This window comes from Bison bison, unplaced genomic scaffold (assembly GCF_000754665.1).
Source record: "Bison bison bison isolate TAMUID 2011002044 unplaced genomic scaffold, Bison_UMD1.0 scf7180017864043, whole genome shotgun sequence".
In the NCBI taxonomy this organism is placed as follows: Eukaryota; Metazoa; Chordata; class Mammalia; order Artiodactyla; family Bovidae; genus Bison; species Bison bison.
The window spans coordinates 2,789,680-2,815,978 of record NW_011494615.1 but is presented as its reverse complement, the minus strand read 5'-3'; the positions used below and the strand labels follow the sequence as shown (position 1 = coordinate 2,815,978).

General features: G+C 42.4%; 1 protein-coding gene across 1 annotated transcript in view; it reads right to left on the bottom strand.

The window, feature by feature from the left end:
- SCN11A (sodium channel, voltage-gated, type XI, alpha subunit) overlaps positions 1-26,299 on the bottom strand; it is a 134,575-nt gene that overhangs the window by 76,146 nt on the left and 32,130 nt on the right. Inside the window, exons 2-5 of the mRNA XM_010835570.1 lie at positions 13,354-13,487; positions 5,315-5,588; positions 2,438-2,556; positions 1,381-1,482 (exon numbers count right to left, since the gene is read on the bottom strand). Of these exons, the coding sequence (XP_010833872.1) occupies positions 1,381-1,482; positions 2,438-2,556; positions 5,315-5,588; positions 13,354-13,487 (629 nt within the window). The remainder of the gene's footprint in view (positions 1-1,380; positions 1,483-2,437; positions 2,557-5,314; positions 5,589-13,353; positions 13,488-26,299) is intronic.

Genomic DNA, 26,299 nt, shown 5'->3' with positions numbered 1-26,299 from the left:
AATACCACAGATCTGTACACCTAAAAGTGATTAAAATGGCAAATTTATGGTAATATGTATTTTATCACAATTAAAAAAAAGAAAACTATTTTCATTTTATTCCTTTAGTCCTTCATCATGTTCTGTCTTCTCATTTATTTCCCTTCTTCTCCTTCCTCCTCCTCCAAAAGATAATATCCTATTTCTCTTGTTATAATTCCAATAAAAAGTGCTTGGTTGGTGTGCACACACACACCATACACATACTGGTCCCACATCTGGGACAGAAACAATTCATTTGAACAATCTGCTGGTTCAGATTAAAAGTAGACCTTTTCTGGTAGAATATCCAGTCATTGTTAGCCTTCAAAGCTAAAGAACTAAGGTCTTAGGAACTTGAAAAATCCTAAAGCAGCTAGTTACAAGAGCAGAAATGGTCATGAGGCTGCCTTGGGAAAGAACTACTTCCTGCTTCAGCTTTTTCCTAAACTGCTCACCTTTCAGGTGACAAATAAACACAGAAGCATAATAACTGTGTGCCCTGAGATGCCATCTTTTAAACTCAGGTATAATTTATAAAAATTATGGGTCTTTTTAAAAAAAAGGCTGTAATTGCAGATGTGTAGGATTCTGCACGGAGAAGGCAATGGCATCCCACTCCAGTACTCTTGCCTGGAAAATCCGATGGATGGAGGAGCCTGGTGGGCTGCAGTCCATGGGGTCGCTAAGAGTCGGACACGACTGAGCGACTTCACTTTCACTTTTCACTTTGATGCATTGGAGAAGGAAATGGCAACCCACTCCAGTGTTCTTGCCTGGAGAATCCCAGGGACGGGGGAGCCTGTGAGTCGGACACGACTGAAGTGACTTACAGCAGCAGCAGCAGCAGCAGCAGGATTCTGCAAGTTTTCATCCAGATCTCAAACAAATGAGACAGCCACCTCTGACTTCAATTTCTGTCTAGCCATCTGGCCTTCCACCTCTCACCCTACCATTCTCTCTTTTCTAGCAGAAGCCTGGCCAATGGTGGGACATGCAGACCAAAATGACATCTGCTGTGGAGTAGAACCATGCCCAGCAGGAAGCAGCGCTCGAGTTCTCCATGAGAGGGAGACTTCAACCCTCCAGGCAAATCAGGCCCACTTGGGTGTGTCACTGTCAATTCAACCATAGTTAGGGTATCCAGTCAGGGTCATGGATGTCCAGCTAGTAAACCCATTTCTAAGACTCTATTCTGAGAAAGTTTCAAAACGAAACTGACTCTGCCAGCATTGGTGTTGGGGATCTAAGATTATGGGTGACTTTTTCTTCTCTCCATAGCCAAACTCTGATATAATCATGATTCTTTAAGGTCTATTTGCTTAAAAACATAGGATAAATGTGTGCAGGAAAAATACTTACTCAGCATGGTCAGTTTTCACATCAATGCTGCTCTTCTGATGAGCCAAGGCCATGAACACGCAGTTGATGATGACAGTACAGATGATGAACATGCTGAACAACGTGAGCGGGGCTGTTAAGGCAGGTGCGCTGCAGGACGGCCCATGTCACTGGTTATTGTAGTAGAGGCTGCAGGGATCCCTGCAGGACCCTTTTTCTGCAGAAGCATCTGTCTTTTGTGAGTGTTGACTGGAACAACCCACAGCTGCCCCCTTTCTTGAAGAATTGTCCTCGAATGGCAGCCTCTCACCCTGCAAGGCTACATGCCCTTGCCACACGTCTGACCCACAGACTTGCAAAAACTCGCCGTCTGGCTTCCAGGTGGGGCAGCTCTGTGATACAACCCATGCTCTGAAGATCCCTGTGGGCTCAGGCTGATGCCTGATGTAGCCTCAGCTAAGGCCCTGTCCTTGTTTGGCTCCTCCTTTTGCTCTATGATGTTTCCCTTTTTCCTTTTCCAGACGGCACTCCTCCACTAAATCACTTAATTAAGAATCCCATCTCAGGCTCTGCTTCTAGGGAACCCAACTTAAATAGATATTCCTTCCCATTTTCCTGAGTACTTCATTATGTCTACCAACCCACGCCTGTCTTTTTCACATCTCCCCCGCCTCCCATCTGAAACTGCCAGGTTTCTTCTCATCCCCTGTAAATCTGTACTTTTAACACTAGAAAGTGTTTCCAAAAAAGCTTTAAATACTGTAGTTCTACCACAACTCATTTATCAGTTAAACTCAGTACACAGGTTGCCAACCTGGGTCTCAGCTTAGATGTTCCTTTCTTCAGGAGGCCATTCTTGATGCCTCCAAAGCCCAGCTGAGCCTCTCCTCTCCTCTGAGGCCTCAGGGTCCCAGACGGGGGCCAGCCCCAGCACAGCCCTGCCTGTCATGCAGTGGGGCCACTCAGCCAGTATTTGTTGAAAGAATGGGTTGTTTTCACTCAACAGACACATGAACCCCCCGAGCTTGTGCACGCTTCCCATGACCTGGACTTAGTAAAAGAAGCAACAAAAGGATATGAATGGACTGAGATTCTAATGGCCAAACTTCTGATTGAATTGAAAGGCCCCAAAATGAACAAGGCACGTTTGGCGCTGAAGCGGTAGATTGTTCTCTTTTTGTTCAACACCATAAATGTCTGCCAAAAAAAAAAAAAAAGGCAAAAAACCACACAACAGGAATTATATGCAGTGACAAAACAATATTTATCATGAGTTCATCTTAGAGAAAATCCAGTGGAACCATAGGTTGAGGTATGGCTTGTCATATTATGACAGCAGCTTCTGACTAGAGAGTTACCTTCTGAAGCCAGAGGTACTTTCTGAGCAGCTTACACTTCACTTTGGAAGCCAGTAGATCCCCCCCACCCATGTGGCTTAGGTCTCTCTCAGGGCTCCAAGACTCTGATCTGTTGAAAGTCAGTCCTCACGCCTAAAATAACTGTTGAGCTATGGACTTTTCACCCAGTGACATATTCTGGAGGCCACAGAAATGAAGTGCATGGGCCCTGCAAACAAACAAAAAAGAGATAAAGAGTAATAACTGGGTCAAATAAAACCCTTTGTATTGTACTATTTATGGAGATGAGAATTAGAAGAGAACATTCACTGGAGTCTCTGCTGCCTTGTCATGGGTATAACCAGGGATGCCAAATCCAGGAAAGATTTGGTGCGCTTCTCACCCAAAGTGTCCAGTTGGGCCCTGCTGAAAAACACCTGCTTCCTCCTTGCATCTCTTCCTGGGCTCTGGGCATGAAGCTGCCTCTGGACAAAACCAATGACTCACAGGCTTCTAACATAACCTTCAAACCATCCCCTTTCCATATAACAGTCATCTGCTGTCCCCTTATCGGTTCCCAAGGCTGTTAGTTATAAAAGCCTTCATAGAACTAGGGTCATTCCTGTCTTCCATGTCACTGCTTTTTTCAGACTTGCAGAAAGTACTCCTTGACATGTAATTCAGCATGTTCTCAGACAGGGAAAACAGATCTTGTCATCCAGGCACAGAAACAGCAGGTTAGCTGCCACCTTGGTTGAGGGACCAGAACTTCAGCCACTGCCAAGCATCAGCTTCCTTCACCGAGTTGTGGAACTTGTCTGCTGGCCATCTGGCAGCAGGGAGAATGTGGACTAGGATGCTTTCTTTTTACTCCATAACAAAATGAAATGGGCTACAGGATTCCTTGAAAGCTATGAGCCCAGGAGTCTAAGACTCATTTTAGGGATTCCGTGTACTTCCTCTGGACAGAAAGATGATTTTAGGGCAGAGAGTAAACCTCTCCTGAGATGGGTCACCCAGATTAATACGTGGCATGCTATGGCTCTATTTCTGTGCCCTTTGACCTAGATATTTTATTAATGCCTCCTATGACTGCTTTAAATATTTCAACTAATGGTGTATTTAACTACACTTCCCAAGGTTTTAATGATTTAAAATATAGGTATTTCCTGTCTGCTTGCTGACACATCTCCACTCTTTTCTCTTTCAAAAATGGAAGCTTTGAAAGATAAGAAGTGACCTGTGACTACAGAAAGAACCCTTGGGTTTGAGTCCCAGCTCCACCACTAACGGGCTGCTTGACCTGGTGTAAGCCACTTCCCCATCAAAGCTTTGTTTCCCCATCTGTAAGGTGAAGTGCTAATGACACCACCCATGGCTCACAGAAGTGCTGAGAGCACTGGCATGTGAGGCTGTGGGTGTAAGAGCTCCGAACAAGTATCATGTCTCCTGATTTAAAGGGAGGACCCAGATTTAGAAGAGATGGTCCTAGAACACCCACCCCAGCTGGAACAGAGTCTGTCCTCCCAGGATTCTCCATAACACACCAAGCTGCTGCCTACCTCCTGGGTTCCCTACCCAGACTTGAGGCAGAAGGAGGTCTCCTGGAGTTAACTTATCTCCAATGACTCTGCCTCTAAGAAGCCCCTGGAATCCTGGAGCATTAGGAGAGGGAGAGATAATGAAGTGTTTTTGTTCTTTCATCTCCTTTCTCCTTTCTTGTTCTTCCCACTCATACCACACTTTCCTCCATTACACAGTCCTCATTTGGCCTGGTAATCCCAAGTCTGTTCAGTTCAAGGACATACAAACCAGGCAATCTTCCTTTGGAGAAGTCAGTTTCTCATGGGTTATAGAGGACTTTCCTCACTGCCCTGGGTTTTTGACCAGCCATCAGAAGAGCTTGAGCTCATACTTCCTCATTCAGGAACCTCTTTGAGAAACTTTTATTAGAATTTCCCTACATCTAGGTAGATAAAACAGCAAGACTATCACGTATGGAGTTTACATAGAATCTGCATGTGCCCACTTGATTACAATATTCTTAAACTTTATTTATTGAGATCCTCTTATGTGTCAAGAGTTGGTTTGGGGCTTTGACCTTCATATTAATAACCTAAAAAGCCTACTGGTTAAGAGTTTCTCAAGGTAAACTTTAGTTGCTGAAACAGACATTCATGGACAGTGGTATTAATCCTTCATATCAGCATAATGTTTTACAGTTTATAAAGTGCCTCCATCGCATGTCTATGCTGTAATGAAGGGAAAGCAGGCGTTGTTCTCATTTTACTGATTATAAAAGTGACAATTAGTGAAATTATTTACCCAAACTTATAAATTCAAGCACTTGAAATGGTCTGTATTCAACCTTTCTGACTGCTGGTCCAGTTCTTTCCTGACACCGTTTTACCCTTCTACTGCTCCTAGTCCTTATCTTCTCCAAGATATGCATTATTATAGAGATAAATTAGTACTGAAAGCCATTCTTAGGATTGGAAATCAAAGACAGGGTGATGGCAAAGGAGAAGTGGGGTCTGGCCTCTTTATAGCCCAAGGAGATCCTTGCAGTGCCAGTTATACTTTGTGGTTACAACACTCCCGTCTCCTCACAGAGGTACCTTATGATTGTGGTAGAATGGGTCCAGGTCTTCTAGGGGCTTTGCTATCAGGTCACGGGGAATGTCACCATAAAGCTTGGGCAACTTTCTGGAGACCTTTAGGTCAAGTTGAGGTCGAGGCTCGCGTTCTGCTGCTTTCCGATCTTTGGACTTATTTTTCTCCTTTTGGATGGCGATCCGCTTCTTGATTGCAGCCAAAGAGTCAGGAGTGAAGGGGCGGAAATTCCTCCCATCTGGAAAGATCACTGGGTAGCACCTGTCATCCATCTTCACCCTTGGGACAGAGACAAGCAGTAAATAGATTCTCAGAGAGATCTGGGAGGTAGAGATTATACTCTAATTTCTTCCCTGAGATTCTACTTTACATGGATAGAACCATGGAGTCTACAGAGTTGAGACTGAGATGGGGGGACCTGGGGAGCTCATTAGCTGTGTGGAAAATCAGAAAAGTTGACCACAATTGTGAATATACCAAGAATTTGGGGCAAACGTGAAACCAAAGCAGAACATCATTCCTGAAGGACCTGGGAACAGGTGAGAAGCTGAGTTCAAGATCAATGAGCAGAAGAAGCAGCTCAGTCTGTAAAACTGAGCACCAAGCAAGACAATAAGACTAAATCAGCTGAACTACTGAAATAGGACCTACTAATGGTAGACAAGTGGTCACAATGTGAACAGGAGAGGAAGGAATAAGGAATCAAATGGGCCATAACTGGGGGTTGTAAAAATCAAAACTATGAGTTCATGAGTCTTTCTTCACCTTTGGTCAGAAAAGTTCTTGAAATGTGATAGGATGGAAACAAAAGAACCATAAACACGGGCATGAACATTTATACTATCATCTATGATCCTATGCCAGCTCCCTTATTTCTGAAATCCAGACCAGGCAGAAGCAAGACTCCAAGGAAGCAAAATGGGTTTGCCAAAGCCAATAGGGTCACTCTATAATGGGATAATAGCTCTGCCAGCCCTTATCCCTGATAGCACTTTCTATAAGGACTTTCTCCACAGCTTCAGGCTTAAAACTAGACTCAGAAAAAAAAAAAATACTGTTTCAGTTGAATGCATTTATTCTCCATATCAAGCATCCTTTTCCTTTCTAATTTACTGAATGACACTCTAGGACTAATTCTCACACCCCTCCAGGGAATTACAATGGGAGTCTGACATAGGACTGGTGTCTTCATTGAACAACCATGTGTTCAGTGCCTGTTCCAGGCACAGTGCTAGGTATTAATGGTGAAAAAAACCTCCATTGCTCCTCCAGGCACTACAGTTATGCTGCCCTGCTGTAGTGGAGAAGACAGATAAAAGACATGAAATTATAACAGAGTAAGATAAATGCTACTCTAGGAAAGGAATAGAGGAGAGTATCTAAGCAGCTTTGCCGAATCAGCAATGGGTTACCAAAGCTTTAATGTCTTAGTTGAGACCTGAAGGAGATGTAAGTCTCAGAGAAGAAAATAAGGGACATCAGAGTGTTGCAGGGAGAGGAAAGAGCATGAACAAAGACGCTTGGTTGAAAAAGCACATTATCCATCAACAGGTCTTGTTTGCCCAGAATGGAGATTTTTGTGGAACATGATGGTCAGTCAGCATCAGAGAGCGTGTGGGGGCCTATAATACTTAGTAAAGATCATGAACTTCACCCTGAGGGTAGGGGGGAGTTGCTAACATTTGAGTTATTACTATTACAGAGGAGAAACACTATCATTTTTTAATATCCCTCTTACTGGTGAGAATGGATAGATTTGGGATAAGGGGATGAAGGAGTTGAGAAGGCTAGAAGAGGAGAAGTGAGCTTAGAAACTGTTTCAACGGGTCATAACCACTGAGGATGACCTAATGGAGTAGATGGATTTGAGAGTCATTTAAGAAACAGGTGGATTTGAGTGACAGGAAGGAGCCAAGGCTCCTGGATTGGGAAAGTGGGTTAACAGTGCCACTCACTCACATAGAGAGCACTAGGGAAGGAGAAAGCTATGGGTGAACAGATTCAGTTTAAAACACATGGAGTTGAAGCTATCGACAGGACCTGCAAGCAGAGAGAATCAAGAAGCACTTCAGTACAAGAAAATCACAGCTTATACACATTAGGCTCTGAAAACAGCACATTTAAAATAATAATTTAAAAAAAAAAAACCTAAAAACATGGTCAGAATTTCCCTTGAAAGTCCCTTAGGGAGGTACCATATTGAAGAGGCATCTCAATTCATTTGTCAACAAATTCAGTACTGCCAGTTTTCTTCCAGTGCCAAAACCAGTCACTCTTTCTTCAGTGAAGAAAGTAGCTGGATTGTGTTTAAGAGTCATAATAAAGGCAACAAAAAAATGTCTTTAAACACACTAAGGGTAATGTAATATTCACAAGGTGTGAGCTGTATGTCAACAGAAACCAAACCTGGGACCATAGATTCAGAGGATTCTGTCCTCCACTCATTCAGGGTCAAGCTCGTAATAGATGTGCCCAGATGATGGAACTGGCTACACTATTTAAATTACTCTCTCCTCTCCCCTTCCCTCCATGCCTCTCCCCTTCTATTTCTCCCCTCTCTTCTCTCTCATAAACGTGTATAGTCAAATTTATACAAATGAAGTAAGCATATGATACTCTACTGAGTTTGGCTCTAGAGCTCATAAAAGACATTTAAGACAAGCATAAAGTTCTTTGCTGTAAATAGCATATGAATGTTAGTTGATCCTATAAAATGGTTGAGCCAGGTAAAGACCCTTGATGGCAAAAACTAGACTTTATGCTAAGTTGCAGCAAGAAATACAGTGGAGGGCTCTTGACATAATAATGAGACTATTAAAAAAGAAAATGGACACTCTGATCCTGCTGTTCTGACCCTGAGGTATCTTGGTTGGGTTCTTGAGTAAAAAAGACTTTATAAAAATAAACAACACAAATGAAACTGACAACCCCCTGAAACTGCACACATCAAAATTTGTTATAGACGATGTAATAACTAAAGAACTACATCTTAAAGGTAACACTGGGAGGAGGGGGGAAGTATGAAACCATTAGGGAAAATGTAATCAGAAGAATTTTCTGACTAACAATAATAAATAGGTATAAATTAGCATTTGCATCTATAGAGGATAATTTCTCATGAGCTTTGGATAATAACCTGGATATAATGACATGTATTCAAGAGCTGTTCAACACAAGTTTTAGATTCAAATCTTAAGCCACAATTATTTTGGCATTCTTCTTTTAAATAACAACAACTAAAATAAACTGTCTAAAGAAGGAAAAAAAAAAGTTAACACTGAAAACCACAAAAATTGACCCAGGAAAAAAGAAGAGTTTATAAAAATTATCAACTCAAATCTGATAAAATAAAACCACATGCAGTAAAATTTTCTTATTAACTGAAAAAAATTAATGGAAGAATCAAATACTCTTTAACAGAAGTAGACTCAGGAAAACTGGACTGTAGAAACAGAGGCTGCACATGCAAAATTAATTAAGGTAATGAATTAGTAAAATAAATATGGCACAAATTATAAATGATACAATTTGGAAATATTCAAATACAAAAATATTTAATTCTGAAAATTTCTGTACAGAAAATAATTTCATTGCATGGAAATTCATTGAAGAATTAATTTGTGTGTATGTTAGTTGCTCAGTAGTGTCCAACTCTGTGGACTGCAGCCCTCCAGGCTCCTCTGTCCATGGGATTTCCCAGGCAAGAATACTGGAGTGGGTTGCCATTTCCTTCTCCAGAGGATCTTCCTGACCCAGGGATCAAACTTGGGCCTCCTGCATTGCGGGCAGATTCTTTACCATCTGAGCCACCAGGGGCGCCCACAAAGAATTAAATTAGCTAAGTGCAATTTTTTCTTAAGCCTCATTAATACTCAAGTGGGGAGGCAAATTTTTCTAACATTAAATGATTCGTTACCAAAAAAATTGAGTATATGCTCCCAAACAGCAAAAAAAGAATCAAAAAATGGAGGCTGCATGGGCTCCAAGATATACTGTACCCAACCCAAGAGTGCAATAAAACTATTCCAGGATATCTGCACCTCAATGGTCTTTATCCAGCAAGAATCAGAAATCAGAACACCATAAGAAAAAGTCTTCAAGAATAAAGTCCAAGAGGGATGGTACGGGGAGGGGACGGGGAACACGTGTATACCTGTGGCAGATTCATGTCGATGTATGGCAGAACGAATACAATATTGTAATTAACCTCCAATTAAAATAAATAAATTTATGTTTAAAAAATAAATAAATAAGTAAATTCTCTCTAACAAAAATATATGATTAAGAAACTGGCTTATTAATAAGTAAGAAAAGAAAGATAATTAGAAAATTCATGAAAATAAAATGTTCTTCAAAAAGTCATGTTTTACACATGAGGCCAACTAAACGATCTGAGCAGCCAACAGATGATAAGAATAGGGAAAAAAGAGAGTCCATGTGACCTGACACTTAGAACATTCTCCTTCACGCAGCAGAAGGTCAGTGCTTTCAGAGTCCACCCCTTCTTTAAGGGTCCAAATATAGTACTTGGTTTTAGAGACTTATAGCTACAAAAATCACTATATCATGAAGGTTATATATTAGGTTTTTATTTTTAACAATCATCTGATACATAAAGAAAAATTAATTATAATTACAGGATAGACTTCAAAATGTTATAAATGTTATAAAATACTGTTACAAGCTGAAGTTGGAGAGAAAAGATGAAGGGAAGTTCAGAGGCACCAACTTCCTCATCCTAAACACTTAAGAGAAATACGACATTCTATGGAAGGTCAACGCATCAAGCAGTACAAGTTTATCCCTTAAAATTACACAGGTAATTAAGTGCAAAACCAAATTAGAAATACAGGGAACAAAAACTGGAAGAAATCATGAGAAAGGCAGAAGGATTACTGTAAGGAGTTAAATCCTTCATCACCGTCTGAGCCACCAAGGAAGTCATCCTTCATTACACACAGTCACAATTCAATAATTTTTACTTAAACTTGATAAATCAAGAAACAGACATATAAGAGAATTATTTAGAGTTAAGTGACCAGAAGACTGAAAAACTGAAATGGTTAAAAGTAGACTAGATATATTGGTTAAGGTGGAAACATTTTATTTTTCATGTTCTATCCTTCCCAACATTTCCTCCTTTGGAGCTATTTGAGTTATATGCATGTATGTGACTTTCATAGGATTGAAAAAAGATGGCAAAAATTCTTCAAGGGCTCAAAACATTCTCTAATTCAAAACAGAGAGTTAAAGTATCAGGTATAAAGACAGGCTCTAAATCTCCTAGAGTCAGAAAGGAAGCAAGCTTAATCTCAATTTACAGTCCTAAACCAGGAGACCATGTGAATTATGATTTGACCCAAGGCAATCCTGGTGACTGGGAGGCCCATGAGAATGCTCTGCCAGACCCCCATCAGGTGATAGGCTAAACTGGCCAGCGAGGTGGGGAGCCATTTGTCAGGGCCTCTGAGGGCCTGTCTGGGCTCAACAGGCTCATGGGCCCACTGCCACCAAATAAAAAACAAACACTCACCTAGGAAGGAGGGCTAAGGCCTCACTTCTGTGAGCAGAGACCCTAAATTCATCAGGAATCCACTCTCTGTTAAGTAGCTCCAGACCTTAATTCAAATCTATAGCTTTATAGAGTTATTTAGATCTGAATTCCAATCGTTCGTTCACTCATGTGCTGGGTCTTACCAGCCTCCAGGGTCTTACAATGGTGTGGGGAATCAAGCAAGTCAAGCACGAAGGATGAAGCCATACAATGAGTGCAGCTGCACCAGGGGCTTTGGGAGCCTGGAGGAAGGCACAGTTATGAAGGCTAAAAGTCAGAAGAGTATGGTGTGAAAGCACTGAGGATAGCAAAAGGCTTTTCTTTCTTGTTTATGATTTTACCTATAATTACAACAGCTACATAATCTTACTGTGCTGGCCATCTTAATTTGCTCTACAGGTCTCTTCCCACCCTTTCCCACCCTACTCAATGCCCATGAGCTGATCTATCTGGAGCCCCCTCACTGGGGTCCCTTGAACTCTGGCTTCTGGTTGAGCTTGGCCAATGGGAGGCACCAGTGAGAGACCCAGAGAACAGTGGAGAATGGAGGCAGGGATTTCTTTCCCAACTCTCTCCCTGATGGCAGCATGCAGCACAGTTCCTGTCAGCTTCCCTTCTGGTTCTATCCACACAGCTTCACTTCCGGTTCTATAGTACATTCCCCTTCCCCTTCAGACGTGGAATATAATGTCACCCCATTCTCAACACACCTGAGAACAGCACTCTAACTTGTTTCTGTTACTGTAACTCTGCCTGAACTTTTATAAAATGTCTCTTCAATAAAACATCCTCAAAATGCCCAGTTTGAATGTGCTATCTGTTTCCTGCCAGGGCTTGGGCTGATAGAATCATCCATTAAAGAAAATTTAGAAAACAAGGAAATGATCACTCACAAACCAAAGCTACTGACCACATGCAAGTTTTAACATTTGGGAGGGATTTCTTTTCTGTAGTCTTCTTATGAATATATTTACATAGCGCTCATTGCGATACATATGCCATTTCACTCTGTGAATTTTTCAATTAACATGACATTTCAAACATTTTCACAATGATAGATGTCATATAATGATGTCTATCTTGTTCCAGGCAAAATTATTATCTCATTTAATCCTCAGAGCAATCTAATGAGATAAATATTATCCTTGGGGGATTTCTGAAAAGAAATATTCATCTAGAATTAAGCTGAATCCCTCTCTTAAGAGGCAGAGATTTTAACCTTACATCTTCCTTTAACTAGTATTTCTTGCTAGTTTTGTCTAGGAGCTCGACCCTCACACTTTTCCCTAACCAGTAAGAGGAAGTCACAAAAGGATTGCAGCTGTACAACCAGAACCTTTTGCCATGGATCTGGTCCACACAATCTAAAATGCCAAAGGTCCACCCTGAGGTTAATAAGAGTCTGAGCCATGGGCTAAGCACTGTCAAACACTTTAAATAGATTATCTCTCATAATTTCCCAAGAGAGCTACAGGGTAGATACTTTAATACCATCCACATTTTACAAAAGAAAACAGGACTTAGAGAAATGGAAATACTTGCCTATGATCCTGTAAGTGCTGGAGAATCTCAATTCATGCAATTCCACCTATCCGCCTACATTGTTATACCTAAGCTAAGACAGTCCAAGAAGGTGACAGAAGGAAGTCAGGAGGAAAAAGGCACACAGCTTCCAGCTGGGCTGGGTGGATGGCACCCTCACTGTGTGTGGCATTCTTCCCTGAACATCAGCCTCACTGCTACCATTCACATGTCACTCCCACAGGCATCCCACGGGCCCCACCATGACACCCTCCCACTCACCCAAGCCAGAGAGTCCAGCGGTGACTATACTCTACAGGATGCCCTTTCATCCATTTTGGGTGGTGGTCCCCATAACAAGTTCCAACTTTGGTGATGCATAAGTCATATTCATTAATGTGGGCTACAAGAATATATACATACTCTTCCTCCTTCATAGATCCCATAAGAAAATCAGAAAGAAAGCAAACATGTACAGACTTTAACACAATTTGATCTCCGTCCAAAGCCAATCCCAAGCTAGGTGCTAGCTCTTCTAAAAAAACAAAACAAAAACACCCTCATGTATATCAATTTCTGATTAAGTTAACTGGCCACAGGGAATTCAGAAAATGTTTGGAGGATTTGCACCATAGCCTCAGATGGAGACCAAGACTTGAACACATCATTTCTAGAAAAGCCCAGTTTCTGACTCAAAGTCCAGGGTTGCAAGCACCTACCAGGCCAGCCAGCTGACCATCTTCTATCCCCATGCCCTCTCAGAGCACTTGAAAGGAGGAGAATCACCTGATGGACCCTATTACCTAAGCCATGTATCCTGGTACCTGGTCTCTGCCTCTGATTTGAGCAGGAAAATGTTACAGAAGACCCGTACTTCACCGTGATGAAAAAAATCAGCAAGTTCCATAGTGGCAGGTCCAGCCTTGAAAGGACAGAAGAACAGGGCTGCTCCCAGCCCGGAAGACTTACCTTCCTCCTGGTAAGGCAGCTCCAGGCAGCAGCTCCCGTGGCACCTCTTGAAGCTCTCCACAGAGCAAGTCTCTCACAGAGTCCAAGCTTCTGCTCCTGACAGTTGAAGCCCTTCTGGGAGGGGCGGCTCCAAGCTGGGTGGAGAGCATAGAGGAAGGCGAATGGGAAGTGAGCCAAAGTGATTTTAAAGAATCGTGTAGGAAACCCTGTAACCGGAGAAGTGACTGAGATGATACTTACATTTATACTTTGGAAGCATCTGCCTTTAATCAGTGCTTAATCTAACTCTGCAGAAAGCATCATTAATAAAGAAACAGGTTGTTTTTTTTTTCCTTTGGCCTCATCCAAGTGGGTGAGAAAATATAGAAAACTCTATCTGAAAAGCCATGCTGCTTCTGCATTCAGCTTAGCTTGAAGGTCAGCTAACTTGGGGCCGTAGGGTCTCATCCCCCAGAACCTACCAAGGTCCACAATGTGAAACTGTTCACAGGGCACCCATTCAGCTCCTCCAACTTTCTCTTCTCTTGCGCCATCAACACCGGGGTTCACAACTATGAAAATACATGCTTGCTTATGTATTTATCATAAGGGACACCAATAAGACCCCTTGGCCACCAAAGCAACTCCACAATGGGCCTGTCACCAAACTCAAACTCTCCTATGTAGGTTTCTGTTTTGTTAATTCTTAGGGGAAAATGAAATCCTGCTGGGCAGTGTCATACCATAAGCTATTTTCAGCCATTGTTACCTTTCAGAGGCCAGCTGATGGTGAACTGAGGTTAAGGACACAATATGAGTGTTTACAAGGAAGCAGGAGGTAGGAAGCAATTGTTTAAAGGAGTGTTGGATTGGAATCATAGGCAGATTTTTCATCCTGCGAGAAGAGGCACTGAATTCTGGTCAGAAGAACTAGGCTCTACTATTCAAAGCTGTGTGATATTGGACAGATCACTCAATTGCTCTGAGTTCTTATTTTCTCCCTATAAAATGGGATAATCTTCCAAATCTTCTTAGCCTCAGGAAGCAAATGTGATTGTATCTGTGAAAACACTCTGCAAACACTAGATATAATATCTTAATTTAAGAGAGAACAGTCCTGGTTGTTTTTCTCCCCCTACTGCCTCAACACCTAGACCCCATGGAAAGGATGAAATTGCACATGTGGGATGAGATTAGCACCAGGCCCGGCACAGTGTATATGACCGTTTTAAACCCTTGTCTGATTTTAGGGTGACTCTCAGAGTAAGAGAAGATCAAAGAATAAGAAGCGCTCAGAGTTAATGAGCATTTTTTACATGGACAGAAATGTGTGCATTTGAAGAGGTAAAGGAGGCCTGTAAATCCATTATCTTAAGAGGCCCTGGCCTTTTTAATATAAACTCTTTGCAAATATTATTTTCCTAAGCTATTAAGTCAGATTCAGACTTCCCACTCTGAAGTTTCAAAGAATCTTTCTAGCTCCATCTCCAAGGAAGTGAAAATTATTCCAGGGGTAAGGACTTAATTGACTAAGAGTACTGCACAAACACAGGCCGCCCAAGCAGCATGCGGCTTGCATTCAGGACTTCCCCCAGACTCACCTTCCCTATGGGGAACTTAGGGAAGACATACATGCATTTGAAAAATTGAGCAGAGGGACTTCCCTGTTGGTCCAGTGGTTGAGACCCCACACTTCCTTGTAACATGAGATGCCAATGCAAGAGCACTCACATTTGCATACCTCGAACCATATAGCATCGTCACCTTCCTCAAGTGCTAGTAGGCAGCAAGACGTTGCCAGTTTCAGTCCGACCATCTGATAAGGTGATCCACTTCAGCATCAGTGGTCAAGTATGGTGCATCTGCTTTAGCAGCAACCATGCCTCCCATCTGCTGATTTCGCAAAGATGACATTGAACCTCCACTATTTCAGAGTACTTGGAAATACTATAATGAGATGTGGGCCCTTGAGCAGTCTGCAGTCTCTTTATGAGAAAGAGACTTCATGTGTTCAAAGAACTACAAAACAAGAATGGGAACATCAAAGGTCAGCAAGCAAGATGCAAACAAAGGCCTTCAAAGCATAGAACAGAGAGTAACTCATTCTGGGAAGGCTTCCAAGAAGAGGTGGGATTTGAACAGAAGCTCAGAAAATGAGTAAGAACTCAATATTTAGCGAAAGTAAGGATGGGCTTTTCGGGAAAAGCATAAGCCAGGTCACACCAGCCTGGAAAGATAAGACTGTGTAGAGAATCTCAAGTGGTTCCATGGGGATAGCTGAGGGGGAGGCTGAGATGAAGGGATGCTTTGCATGGCCTTGCACACCACTTTGATATTGCCAAGCTTGAACAGGAACTTGTTTTAGCCAAAGGCACAGCTCTGGCACTGTCTTATGCTTCTGATTATTTTATGTATAACCACCAAATCCTTTGTTTCCCTAACATGCACCACTGCTATCTCACTGACAATAAGATATCCATGTAAATGAGTGATGCTGAGAGTGTGATGTCCAGCACAGCAGAAGGTAAGAGCAGTCAAAGGGAACAGAATATTTTGTGGGGAAACTTAAAATGAGCAAACCAAGGAGAACTGGTTGTGACTAATTCTGGGAACATACATCTTAGGAAGTCCAGAATCCATTTCCAAGGATGTACTTACCTTTAAGGTCCTAAGGGAGATTCCCAGATATATCCCTACAGAAAACACGCTTGTTGAAGACATAGTTTCATGATCTTATTCACTGTTATGGCCATATTCTTAAAACTGTATATATTTACTAGGTGCTTAATAATTATTTGCAAATGAATAAGAGAACTACTAACCTCATAGTCCTTTCTGAAACCCAATACAGGCTCCTCAGTCCTATCAATCTGGCTCTGATGTGTCTGGCTCTGTACGATCTTGCTCTTCCTTTCTAGCCTTCATTCTCAGAGGTAAAGCCCTTCTAACCTCTCACTGGACTGTTGTAATGGCCTTCCCAATGAACAGTCTGCCCCTGCCCCTTCCTGGGAGACTGCCCCATGTACTGACTACTCCTGCTCCAGCCACATCCCTCTTCTTTGCCCCCTGCCTCACCCAGAGTATTGCTAAAGCTGCCCTTCTCTTGCCTTTCTTCCTGCCCCTTTCCCCAGTCCCTCCATTTCTCAATTCCTGCTGCTTCCATGAAGTTTTCATGACCATGCCATCTCTCTGTGAGCCTCCTCTACATGATTAGTCATCAATATTCCAATAGCACAGTACATCACCTTTGTGATTGGCTCCACACCATTTCAAGATTATTTTAGATACTACCTTTGTGTTTTAGTTTGTTTTAGTTCCTCCAAAAGCATTAGACAAGTCCTTCAGTGAAAGAGTTTGTTTGGGAGGTGGATCACAGGAAACATGCATGAAGGAAAGAGAAATGGAAGGCTAAGAAGGAGGAAAAGCCAATAAAGGGTGTACACTTCAGCTGATATGGCAGATTGGAGGCTCAGCCTCTCTCAGGAGTTTCTGAGGAAATGCAGAATTTATTTGAGAATCATGAAGCTGGGCATTTGTCCTCTGGCTTATATCCCTTAGAGGCTGAGGGTTGCCCACAGGGACATTATGATAATCAGCCTCCAAAATGGCTTCAGTGACCCTTACCTCTGATATTCACATTCTTACGTGGTCCTATCCCAAATTGGACAGGTATAACCAACACGATATTGCAGAAGTGACAGTGTGTAATTTCTGAGTCTCAATCACATAAGGTAATGCGGCTTCTCCCTGGTCTCTTGGACTGCTCCTCTGCAGGGAGCCAACAGCCACCGTGCTGTGAAGACACTCAATCAGCCCTGTGGAGACTCCACATGGGAAGGAACTGAGGTGTCTTGCCAATAACCGGCACGAACTTATCAGCCATGAGAGTAAGCCATCTTGGAAGTAGATCCTCCAGTCTCTGTTGAGGTTAATTTCTCTCTGACCTCCAGTCTCTGGGTTATGCTTGCTCATGGGCCGAGAGAGCTCCTGTGGCAAACCACTGAGACAGAAAAGCCAAAAGAAGCAAGAGAGACCACTGAGGTGGGATGCTGTTAGAGCACAGGAGCCGTCCACCACATATTAGCTGAAATCGGAGGTAGTCTGAGGGAGTGTAGCATGGGTACCGAGAGCATCTGCTGGGCTTGAAAACTTGTTAAAAGATGGTTCCTGTGTATTCTTCTGTCATCTCAACAAGGTTTGCCAAATGGTTACATACATGTAGGCTGTGAGCAAGGCTTCAGTGTCCAGCTCATGAGATCTCCTGCAACACACAGCAAAAACTACTCCATCCTCTAACTCCTATTATTCACTTCTTATACCTATATTTAGCACTTAGCTCACTGCTTCCATTTTCTGATATGCATTATTGAAGATTATTTTGGTTGCAAGTAAGGAAATCCTAACCCTAGTATATTGTATAAGCAAAAAAAAAAGAGAAAGAGATTTTATTGGTAAGGAATGGGAATGTCATACAGAATCCAAGGGAAGAGAAGCTACTGACTCTCATGGAATAGAACCACAGACTGAATGAAGACCTGCAGGATATTCAGGAGGTTCTGCTTCTCCTCATCTCTTGGTTCTGTTACTGTTCCCCAGGCTCTTTGCTCTCCTATCTTACTGTACACTGGCTTTCTCTGGTCCTAGTTGAGTTGACATAAAATGTTGTTGTTGTTTGATCACTAAGTCAAATCCAACCTTTTGTGACCCCATGAACTGCAGCACGCCAGGCTCTTCTGTCCTCCACTATCTCCTGGAGTTTACTCAAATTCATGTCCATTGAGTCAGTGATGCTATCTAACCATCTCATCCTTTGCTGTCCCCTTCTCCTTTGGCCTTCAGTTTTTCCAAGCATTGGGGTCTTTTCCAATGAGTCAGCTCTTCACATCAGGTGGCCAAAGTATTGCAGCTTCAGCTTCAGCATCAGTCCTTCTAATGAATATTCAGAGTTAATTTCCTTTAGGATTGGCTGATTTGATCTTCTTGCTGTCTAAGGGACTCTCAAGAGTCTTCTCCAGCACCACAATTTAAAAGCATCAGTTCTTCTGTACACAGCCTTCTGAGTCCAGCTCTCACATCTGTACATGACTACTGGAAAAACCACACCTTTGAATAAATGGACCTTTGCCAGCAAAGTGATGTCCCTGCTTTTTAAAATGCTGTCTAGGTTTATCACAGTTTTCCTTCCAAAGAGCATATATCTTTTAATTTCATGGCTGTAGTAATTGTCTACAGTGATTTTGGAACCCAAGAAAATAAAAATCTGTCACTCCTTCCACTTATTCCCCTTCTATTTCCATGAAGTGATGGGACTGGATACCATGATCTTTTTTGAATGCTGAGTTTTAAGCCAGCTTTTTCAGTCTCCTCTTTCACCCTCATAAAGAGGCTCTTTAGTTCCTCTTCACTTTATGCCGTTAAAGTGGTATCATCTGCATATCTGAAGTTGTTGATATTTCTCCTGGCAATCTTGATTCCAGTTTGTGCTTCATCCAGCCTGACATTTCACATGATGTACTCAGCATTGAAGTTAAATAAGCAGAGTGACAATAATACAGCCTTGTCATACTCCTTTCCCAATTTGGAACCAGTCAGTTGCTCCATGTCTGGTTTCTGACTGTTGCTTCTTTCTTGACCCTCATACAGGCTTCTCAGGAGACAAGTAGGAGGTCTGGTACTCCCTTCTCTTTAAGAATTTTCCACAGTTTGTTATGAGACACACAAAGGCTTTTGTGCAGTCAGTGAAGAAGAAGTAGATGCTTTTCTGGAATTCCCTTGCTTTCTCCATGATCCAATGAATGTTGACAATTTGATCTCTGGTTCCTCTGCCTTTTCTAAACCCAGCCTATACATCTGGAAGTTCTCAGTTCACATGGTTCTAAAGCCTAGCTTGAAGGATTTTGAGCATAACCTTACTAGCATGTGATATGAGTGCAACCATATGGTAGTTGGAACATTCTTTGGCATTGCCCTTCTTTGGGATTGGAATGAGAACTAACTTTTTCCAGTCCTGTGGCCACTGCTGAGTTTTCCAAATTTGCTGACATATTGAGTGAAGCACTTTAACAGCATCACCTTTTAGGATTTTAAAAAGCTCAGCTGGAATTCCATTACTTCCACTAATTTTGTTCATAGCAATGCTCCCTAAGGCCCACTTGACTTCACACTCCAGGATGTCCAGCTCTAGGTGAGTGACCACACCATTGTGGTTATCCAGGTCATTAAAACCTTTTTTATGTAGTTCTTCTGTGTATTCTTGCCACCTCTTCTTAAACTCTTCTGCTTCTCTTAGGTCCTTACCATTATTGTCCTTTATCGTGCACATCCTTGCATGAAATGTTCCCTTGATATCTGCAATTATCTTGAAGAGATCTGTGGTCTTTCCCATTTTGCTGTTTTCCTCTATCTCTTTGCATGTGATTGATTATGTTCTTTGCAGCCAAAGATGGAGAAGGTCTACACAGTCAGAAAAAAGAGAAAAAGACCTGGGCTGACTGTGGCTCAGATCATGAGCTCCTTATTGAAAAATTCAGGCTTAAACTGAAGAAAGTATGGAAAACCACTAGATCACTCAGGTACAATCTAAATCAAATCCTTATAATAATTATGTGATCAATGTCTTTGTAAAATTTCTCTGAGCCTCAGTTGCTTCATCCATAAACACCTGGATATACAGTGATAACACCTATTGTACAGGAACCCATGAAATTTAAATGATTGGGGATAACACTTTGCAGGGTACAAGCTAAAATAAATGTTTGTGCCTGAGGCAAGAGGCAGTGTTTACATACGTGACCTTCCACTGTGTACCACGTTCCTGCCCCTCACATGGATACAAATACACACACATTTCAAACTCTTTATACTCACCACACTCCCAGTTACATTTAGGCCCCAGGAGGTAGTAGCTACTGAGGATTGCTGACTTAATTGTGTAGGAGGGAGGGGGAAGAGGTGGTGGGAAGGAAGGAGTGAAGGAACAAGGCAGGCAGATAGGCATGCTGCCAGCCTGAGGCTGGGATAGGTGGCCAAGTCTATATGGAAGCCCAGTGAAGGGACTGGCTGGAAGTCAAAAAGGATATAATTAACTTAAGAATTGCAATAAACTTGTAGCCACACTTAATAGGTTTCAAATATTTTCTCAATTTACCCTGGCTTCATTCTTCTCAGTTTGGTCTTGTTAGAGAGGAAGGGAAGTAAAAAGGCTAGGCAAAGTCTTAAAGTGACAGCACCATCAAGCTTATAAAAGGGAAGAACGGGTCTAGGCTTTGAACAAAAGCCCAATGGCCTGCATGGCATCAGATATCTGCACAGTCACTCCTTGGGGAATGCAGAGGAAAGGAATTGAGCTGCAGTGACAGGAAGAAACACAGCTGACCTGACTGTGCAGCTGCCTTCCCAACCCTCTCCCTTACCATCCTCCCTTCCTTCCCCCACCCCGCAACCCCTCCCCACCATCCCTGGAAGGCTGAAGGTGGTCCAGGGGCTGTAGTTCAGTATCCCTGAGATGACATTTCAGCTTTTTTTTTTTTCTGCTTTTTCCTGACTACGCATAAAGTGGATGTTGGTATTTCTAGAGCAAATTTAAAGGCATCTGGAAATGAATTCACAATGTATATAGAAGAGAGACAATATCCACTAAGGTTTAAGTTCAGAAACAGAATGGCTGTCACATTAGACATAGGAAGACCTTCCTCCTCAGTTTACCACGCGGCCTCGGGTTAACTGTTTCATGTCAAAATCTACACTGGATGAGACTCAGTTCTCTTTCTAAAATCCCAAGCACAGAAGCTCACTGGCTACCTCTGTATAAAGTGGCCCAACCAAACTCCGCAGGCATGCTTGCCCCTGTGGCCATCCGTTACCGTTAAAAGAACGCGTTCTTTCACTGGACCACAGACGTTAGCTGCCTGTATGTACCTCTCTGTGACCTGTATCCAATCCTACTGCCCCTCACTTCCGGCCCTGGAGGATCTCCGTTGGCCTTCCCCAACTCCACTGGACTCAATTCTTTCTATTCAACTAAATTTCCTACCATCTTACCTCTCAGGAATGAGGCAAATTTCTTTTGATGCCTTGAGCGTAACAGTTTCAAAGATGTCCCCCTCTTTTTTACATGCATGCCCTTGGGGTCTCACCCTCCATCTCAAGCAATCTCTCTGATTATTTTTTTAAACAAATAATATGCTATCCCCAGAAAACATTTTAGTAAAGAAGTATGTCTCCACCTCACTGGATTGCCATCATTTGGAATTAAAGGCAATATTGTCTTATTTTGCTTGCTCTCAATTTCATAAATTAAAATGAAATCTTAGGGAATATTCCCGCCCCCCACCGCCGAGGTCTCATTTTTAAGACATTTTAGCCTGGAGACACTTTGAAGTGAGCATGTGAGGACAGGTTCCTAGATGCCTAGACAGTCAGACCATGGGGTCCCTGTATCTTCTCCCTCCAGGATGATCAGTGCCCTGGGCAGTCAAACCTGTTAGCACTTTGGCTCCTTGAGAGGCCAGTAAGACTCCTCGCCCAATATACTGATTCCTTCTGAGAAGGGGTTAGAGCCCTGGGCTGTGCACTCCTGGACCAGGGGACCCGCAACATGGCCCCAGAGCCCTGGGACCTTGCTCGAGAGGAGGGTGCTCCCTCAGACCCTCCGAAGGTCCAGCTTCCCATCCTTAGTCCCATCTTCCACCATCAGGGAGCCAAACAGACCTCAGGTACGGACAGATCTGCTCTCAGGGCCTCTGTCAGGGGCCTAGGGTCTCACAGCCTCAGTGACTCAAAACTATGGCCCCTCCTGCCCCAGCTCTGTTATTACCACCCTGGCCCCAAGTCCAGAAATACAAGGGTCTCATGAGAGTCCCTGAGAGCCAAGGTGTTCATTCCTCAACATACTCACTCACTCATATACACATACACAGCCCAACAGAGTACAGCCATGAAAGTAAATAGACCAAGAAAACCTAAGACTTCACTGGGGCCACTGTCTGATTTCTTCTGTAAGGGGCTCTCTATACCCTAGAAACCACAGGGTTAAGAAAAAGAGGCTTACAGACCAGGTGATTTCATAGAAGAGACCAACTAGCAAGCAGGCAGACAAAAGACCAAGCGCTAGGCTGGCTAAGGTTCACCTCCCTGACCTCACCTGCCCTCACCCCAGTTTTTGCCCAAATTCACACCTGTGCCTACCTCCAGCCCCTGTGTGAGCTGCCCTCTCCTCTACTTTCTCCCCAAATCCCCACCAACATTCCGAACTGGTTTCAGTCCTTTCCTCCAGGGAGCTTTCCTTATAGCAAGGCCTTACTTGGCTGACACTGACAAATTCTGTCCCCTCCTCTGACCACTTCATGTTGGATGAGCCTCACCCCACCCCAGTTAGGTTGAAAGCCAGTCCAGGGCAATGACTGTATCCTTTTCCCTTGCATCTCTCAGCACCCAGCCTGGAGTTCACGCTCACATATTAACACTCAAGTTCTCTATTAAATGGGACAAGGATGCTAGATGACAGGTGGCTCAGCTGCTCCCAGAAAGACACTGGTGCTTCAGAGCTCAAGGAAGGCAGGAGGAGGGAGGGAGAGTGGGAGCAAGGGAGGGAAAGCATGCACTAAAAGCTTATGGAATACACTAAAGAGCTGAGCACCAGAACAAAGACTCATTTAAAAGGGCAAAGGAAACACTAGATGGCTGTTAATGGTGAACTGAACATGATAAATTATTACTTAAATCACTTGGTTTCACTCCTTGTTGTTATGCACAGTTAATTGGAGGAAACAAAATGCTGGGCCTGGGATGGGGAGGGGAGGTGGGAGTAGTCTCCAGCTTGTAGCTTCCCCAGGACCACAGAGCCATCATGCAGAGATGACTGGGCCAGCCTCCCTCCCCAGCATCCCTCGGTGGCGGGGTCCCATCACCCACACTCTGAGGCTCCTTTGGCTCAGGCAGTTGGCAGCCAGGTGGCTAAGAAAGAGAGTCAAAAGGCTGGGCTGAGTGACAGGAAATCTCTTGATGATGCCCTGGGCTCTGAACACTAACCCTGCCCCTGCTGGGCCCCACTCAGACATCTCGCACCCTGAAGAAAGCCCAGTGGCCTCAACAGCAGATTTAATTGCTATTCAAGAACCTGGATTTTGATTCTTTTTTTCTTCTGTTTCTATTCTATTCATTATATTCCTGAGTTCTATTCATTACATTCCTGAGCTCCTATGAAATTATAAAGCACTTAGACCCAGAAATGAGTAAGACATAACTTCTACCTTCACTCAGTTGGGAGTGCAGATGCAAGCATATTGAATTCATTGTCGACTGCATAGACCAGAAAAAAAAGTTTCTAACACTTAAGACAAAGAACGTGTTAGAGTCTGGGAATACATTAATAATTGCATAGAGAAAGGGAGAAGAGGCAGACAATGTAAATCTGATAACACTAAAATCAAAGAAAGAAATTTAGAAACAATACAGATCTGCCATAGAACAGAATTTCACAAGTAATGTTTATACGACAATTAATAGCAAGGCCTAGAGAGTTATAGTTACATGATATGGCACACAATGCTCAAATGTGGAAATTTACATCTATAAGACAAATTAACAAACATTGTGCTGTGCTTAGTCACTCAGTCATGTCCGACTTTTTGCAACCCCATGGACTGCAGTCCCCCAGGCTCCTCTGTCCACAGGGACTCTCCAGGCAAGAATACTGGAGTGGGTTGCCATGCCTTTCTCCAGGGGATCTTCCCAATCCTGGAATTGAACCTGGGTCTCCTGCACTGCAAGCAGATTCTTTACCAGCTGAGGGTTAGCAAAAGATATTTTTATGATACAGAAATAAAAGGAGTTGTAAGACATAGCACAGGTGTAAGTTTGAAGACCATGTTCTTTTTCCTAATTTAAATTTATATTTATGTTTAAACATTATTCTCATCCTTCAGTTTTATCACAAGAAAAAGTTAGTTGCTATACTCCTTTCCATGAAACTTTGTGTAAATAAATATAATCTCAAGAGAAAAAACTTTCTCACATGCTTGTTAATTAGAGGCTCACAGGTTCTATTTGAAGTCAGGAGTCACTACTAAATATATATGTGTGTGTGTGTGTGTGTGTGTGTGTGTATATGTGTGTGTGTATATATATATATATATATATAATGGTTTTTATATAAAGAAAATGTGAAGCTTGAAGAGGACTCTGGAATGACATAGAGAGGTAAATACCCTATATAATTTTGCAACTGAAACAATTAAAATACTAGATAAAATATTAAAAGATGAAAAATTAAAACATTTAAAAGATCTGAGGATGCTATAAATAAAGAGAAAACAGAAATCCCTGGATGAAAGAGAGTGTTGGAATGACCTTTATTTAAACAACATTTGCCACACCCTCAAGACCATAATTATGTTGCCTTTTAAATGGCTGCACAGAGTGTGGAGCAGGACAGACAGTCTGGAGGTCTCTAAAGTAGGATATTTAAGAGGAGTGCACTGTGTAAAACTGAAGCACCAAAGAGCTACACCCAAAAAGGTGAACAAGAAATAAAACTGTCTCTTGAAGGAGGCTAGCAAAAACAACACAAATCATTTCTGGAGAAGTTTCACTCTGATCCAGGTCTTAAGCAACTCCCACAAATAAAGCTTTAATAGAAATTAGCAGTTCACAATCAAAATCACAAACATCAGACGAAGTAAGTCACTGTCAGTGAGACCCAGAAAAAGCAGTGGATAACACAAAGATTTTAGGTAGCAGAATTATCAGACAGAAAATTTAAGAACCAACAGGGAAAAAATATCAGGAAACAAGAGAGTGTAAAGAATGATCTTGGCAAACTTTTAAATGAACAAAATAGAATGTCTACAAATTAAAATATTTAGCAACTACAAGTAGAAATGCAGTGTGCAAGTTAAACAGCAGATTAGACACATAGGCAGAGAAAAATTTAAAGCTGGAAGATAAATATAAAGAACTTAAACAAAAATGCAGCAAAAGAACTCAAAATTATGCAAAATAAGTAAGAGGGGTTGGGAAACATGGAGGACAGATCAAGAGAGCCTAATGTCAGTTCAATTAAATGGGCATCTAAGAATACACAGAAGAACTGTACAAAAAAGATCTTCACGACCCAGATAATCACGATGGTGTGAACACTCACCTAGAGCCACACATCCTGGGATGTGAAGTCAAGTGGGCTTTAGGAAGCATCACTACTAACAAAGCTAGTGGAGGTGATGGAATTCTAGCTGAGCTATTTCAAATCCTAAAAGATGATGCTGTGAAAGTGCTGCACTCAATATGCCAGCAAATTTGGAAAACTCAGCAGTGGCCACAGGACTGGAAAAGGTCAGTTTTCATTACAAACCCAAAGAAAGTCAGTGCTAAAGAATGCTCAAACTACTGCACAATTGCACTCATCTCACACACTACCAAAGTAATGCTCAAAATTCTCCAAGCCAGGCTTTGGCAGTACATGAACCATGAATTTCCAGATGTTCAAGCTGGTTTTAGAAAAGGCAGAGGAACCAGAGATCAAATTGCCAACATCCATTGAATCATCAGAAAAGCAAGAGAGTTTCAGAAAAACATCCATTTCTGCTTTATTGACTATGCCAAAGCCTTTGACTGTCTGGATCACAATGAACTGTGGAAAATTCTGAAAGAGATGGGAAGACACTGACCTGCCTTTTGAGAAATCTGAATGCAGGTCAAGAAGCAACAGTTAGAACTGGACATGGAACAACAGACTGGTTCCAAATTGGGAAAGGAGTATGTCAAGGCTGTATATTGTCATCCTGCTTATTTAACTTATATGCAGGGTACATCATGAGAAACACTGGGCTGGATTAAGCACAAGATGGAATCAAGATTGCTGGGAGAAATATGAATAACCTCAGATATGCAGATGACACCACCCTTACGGCAGAAAGTGAAGAGGAACTAAAGAGCCTCTTGATGAAAGTGAAAGAGGGAAGTGAAGTTG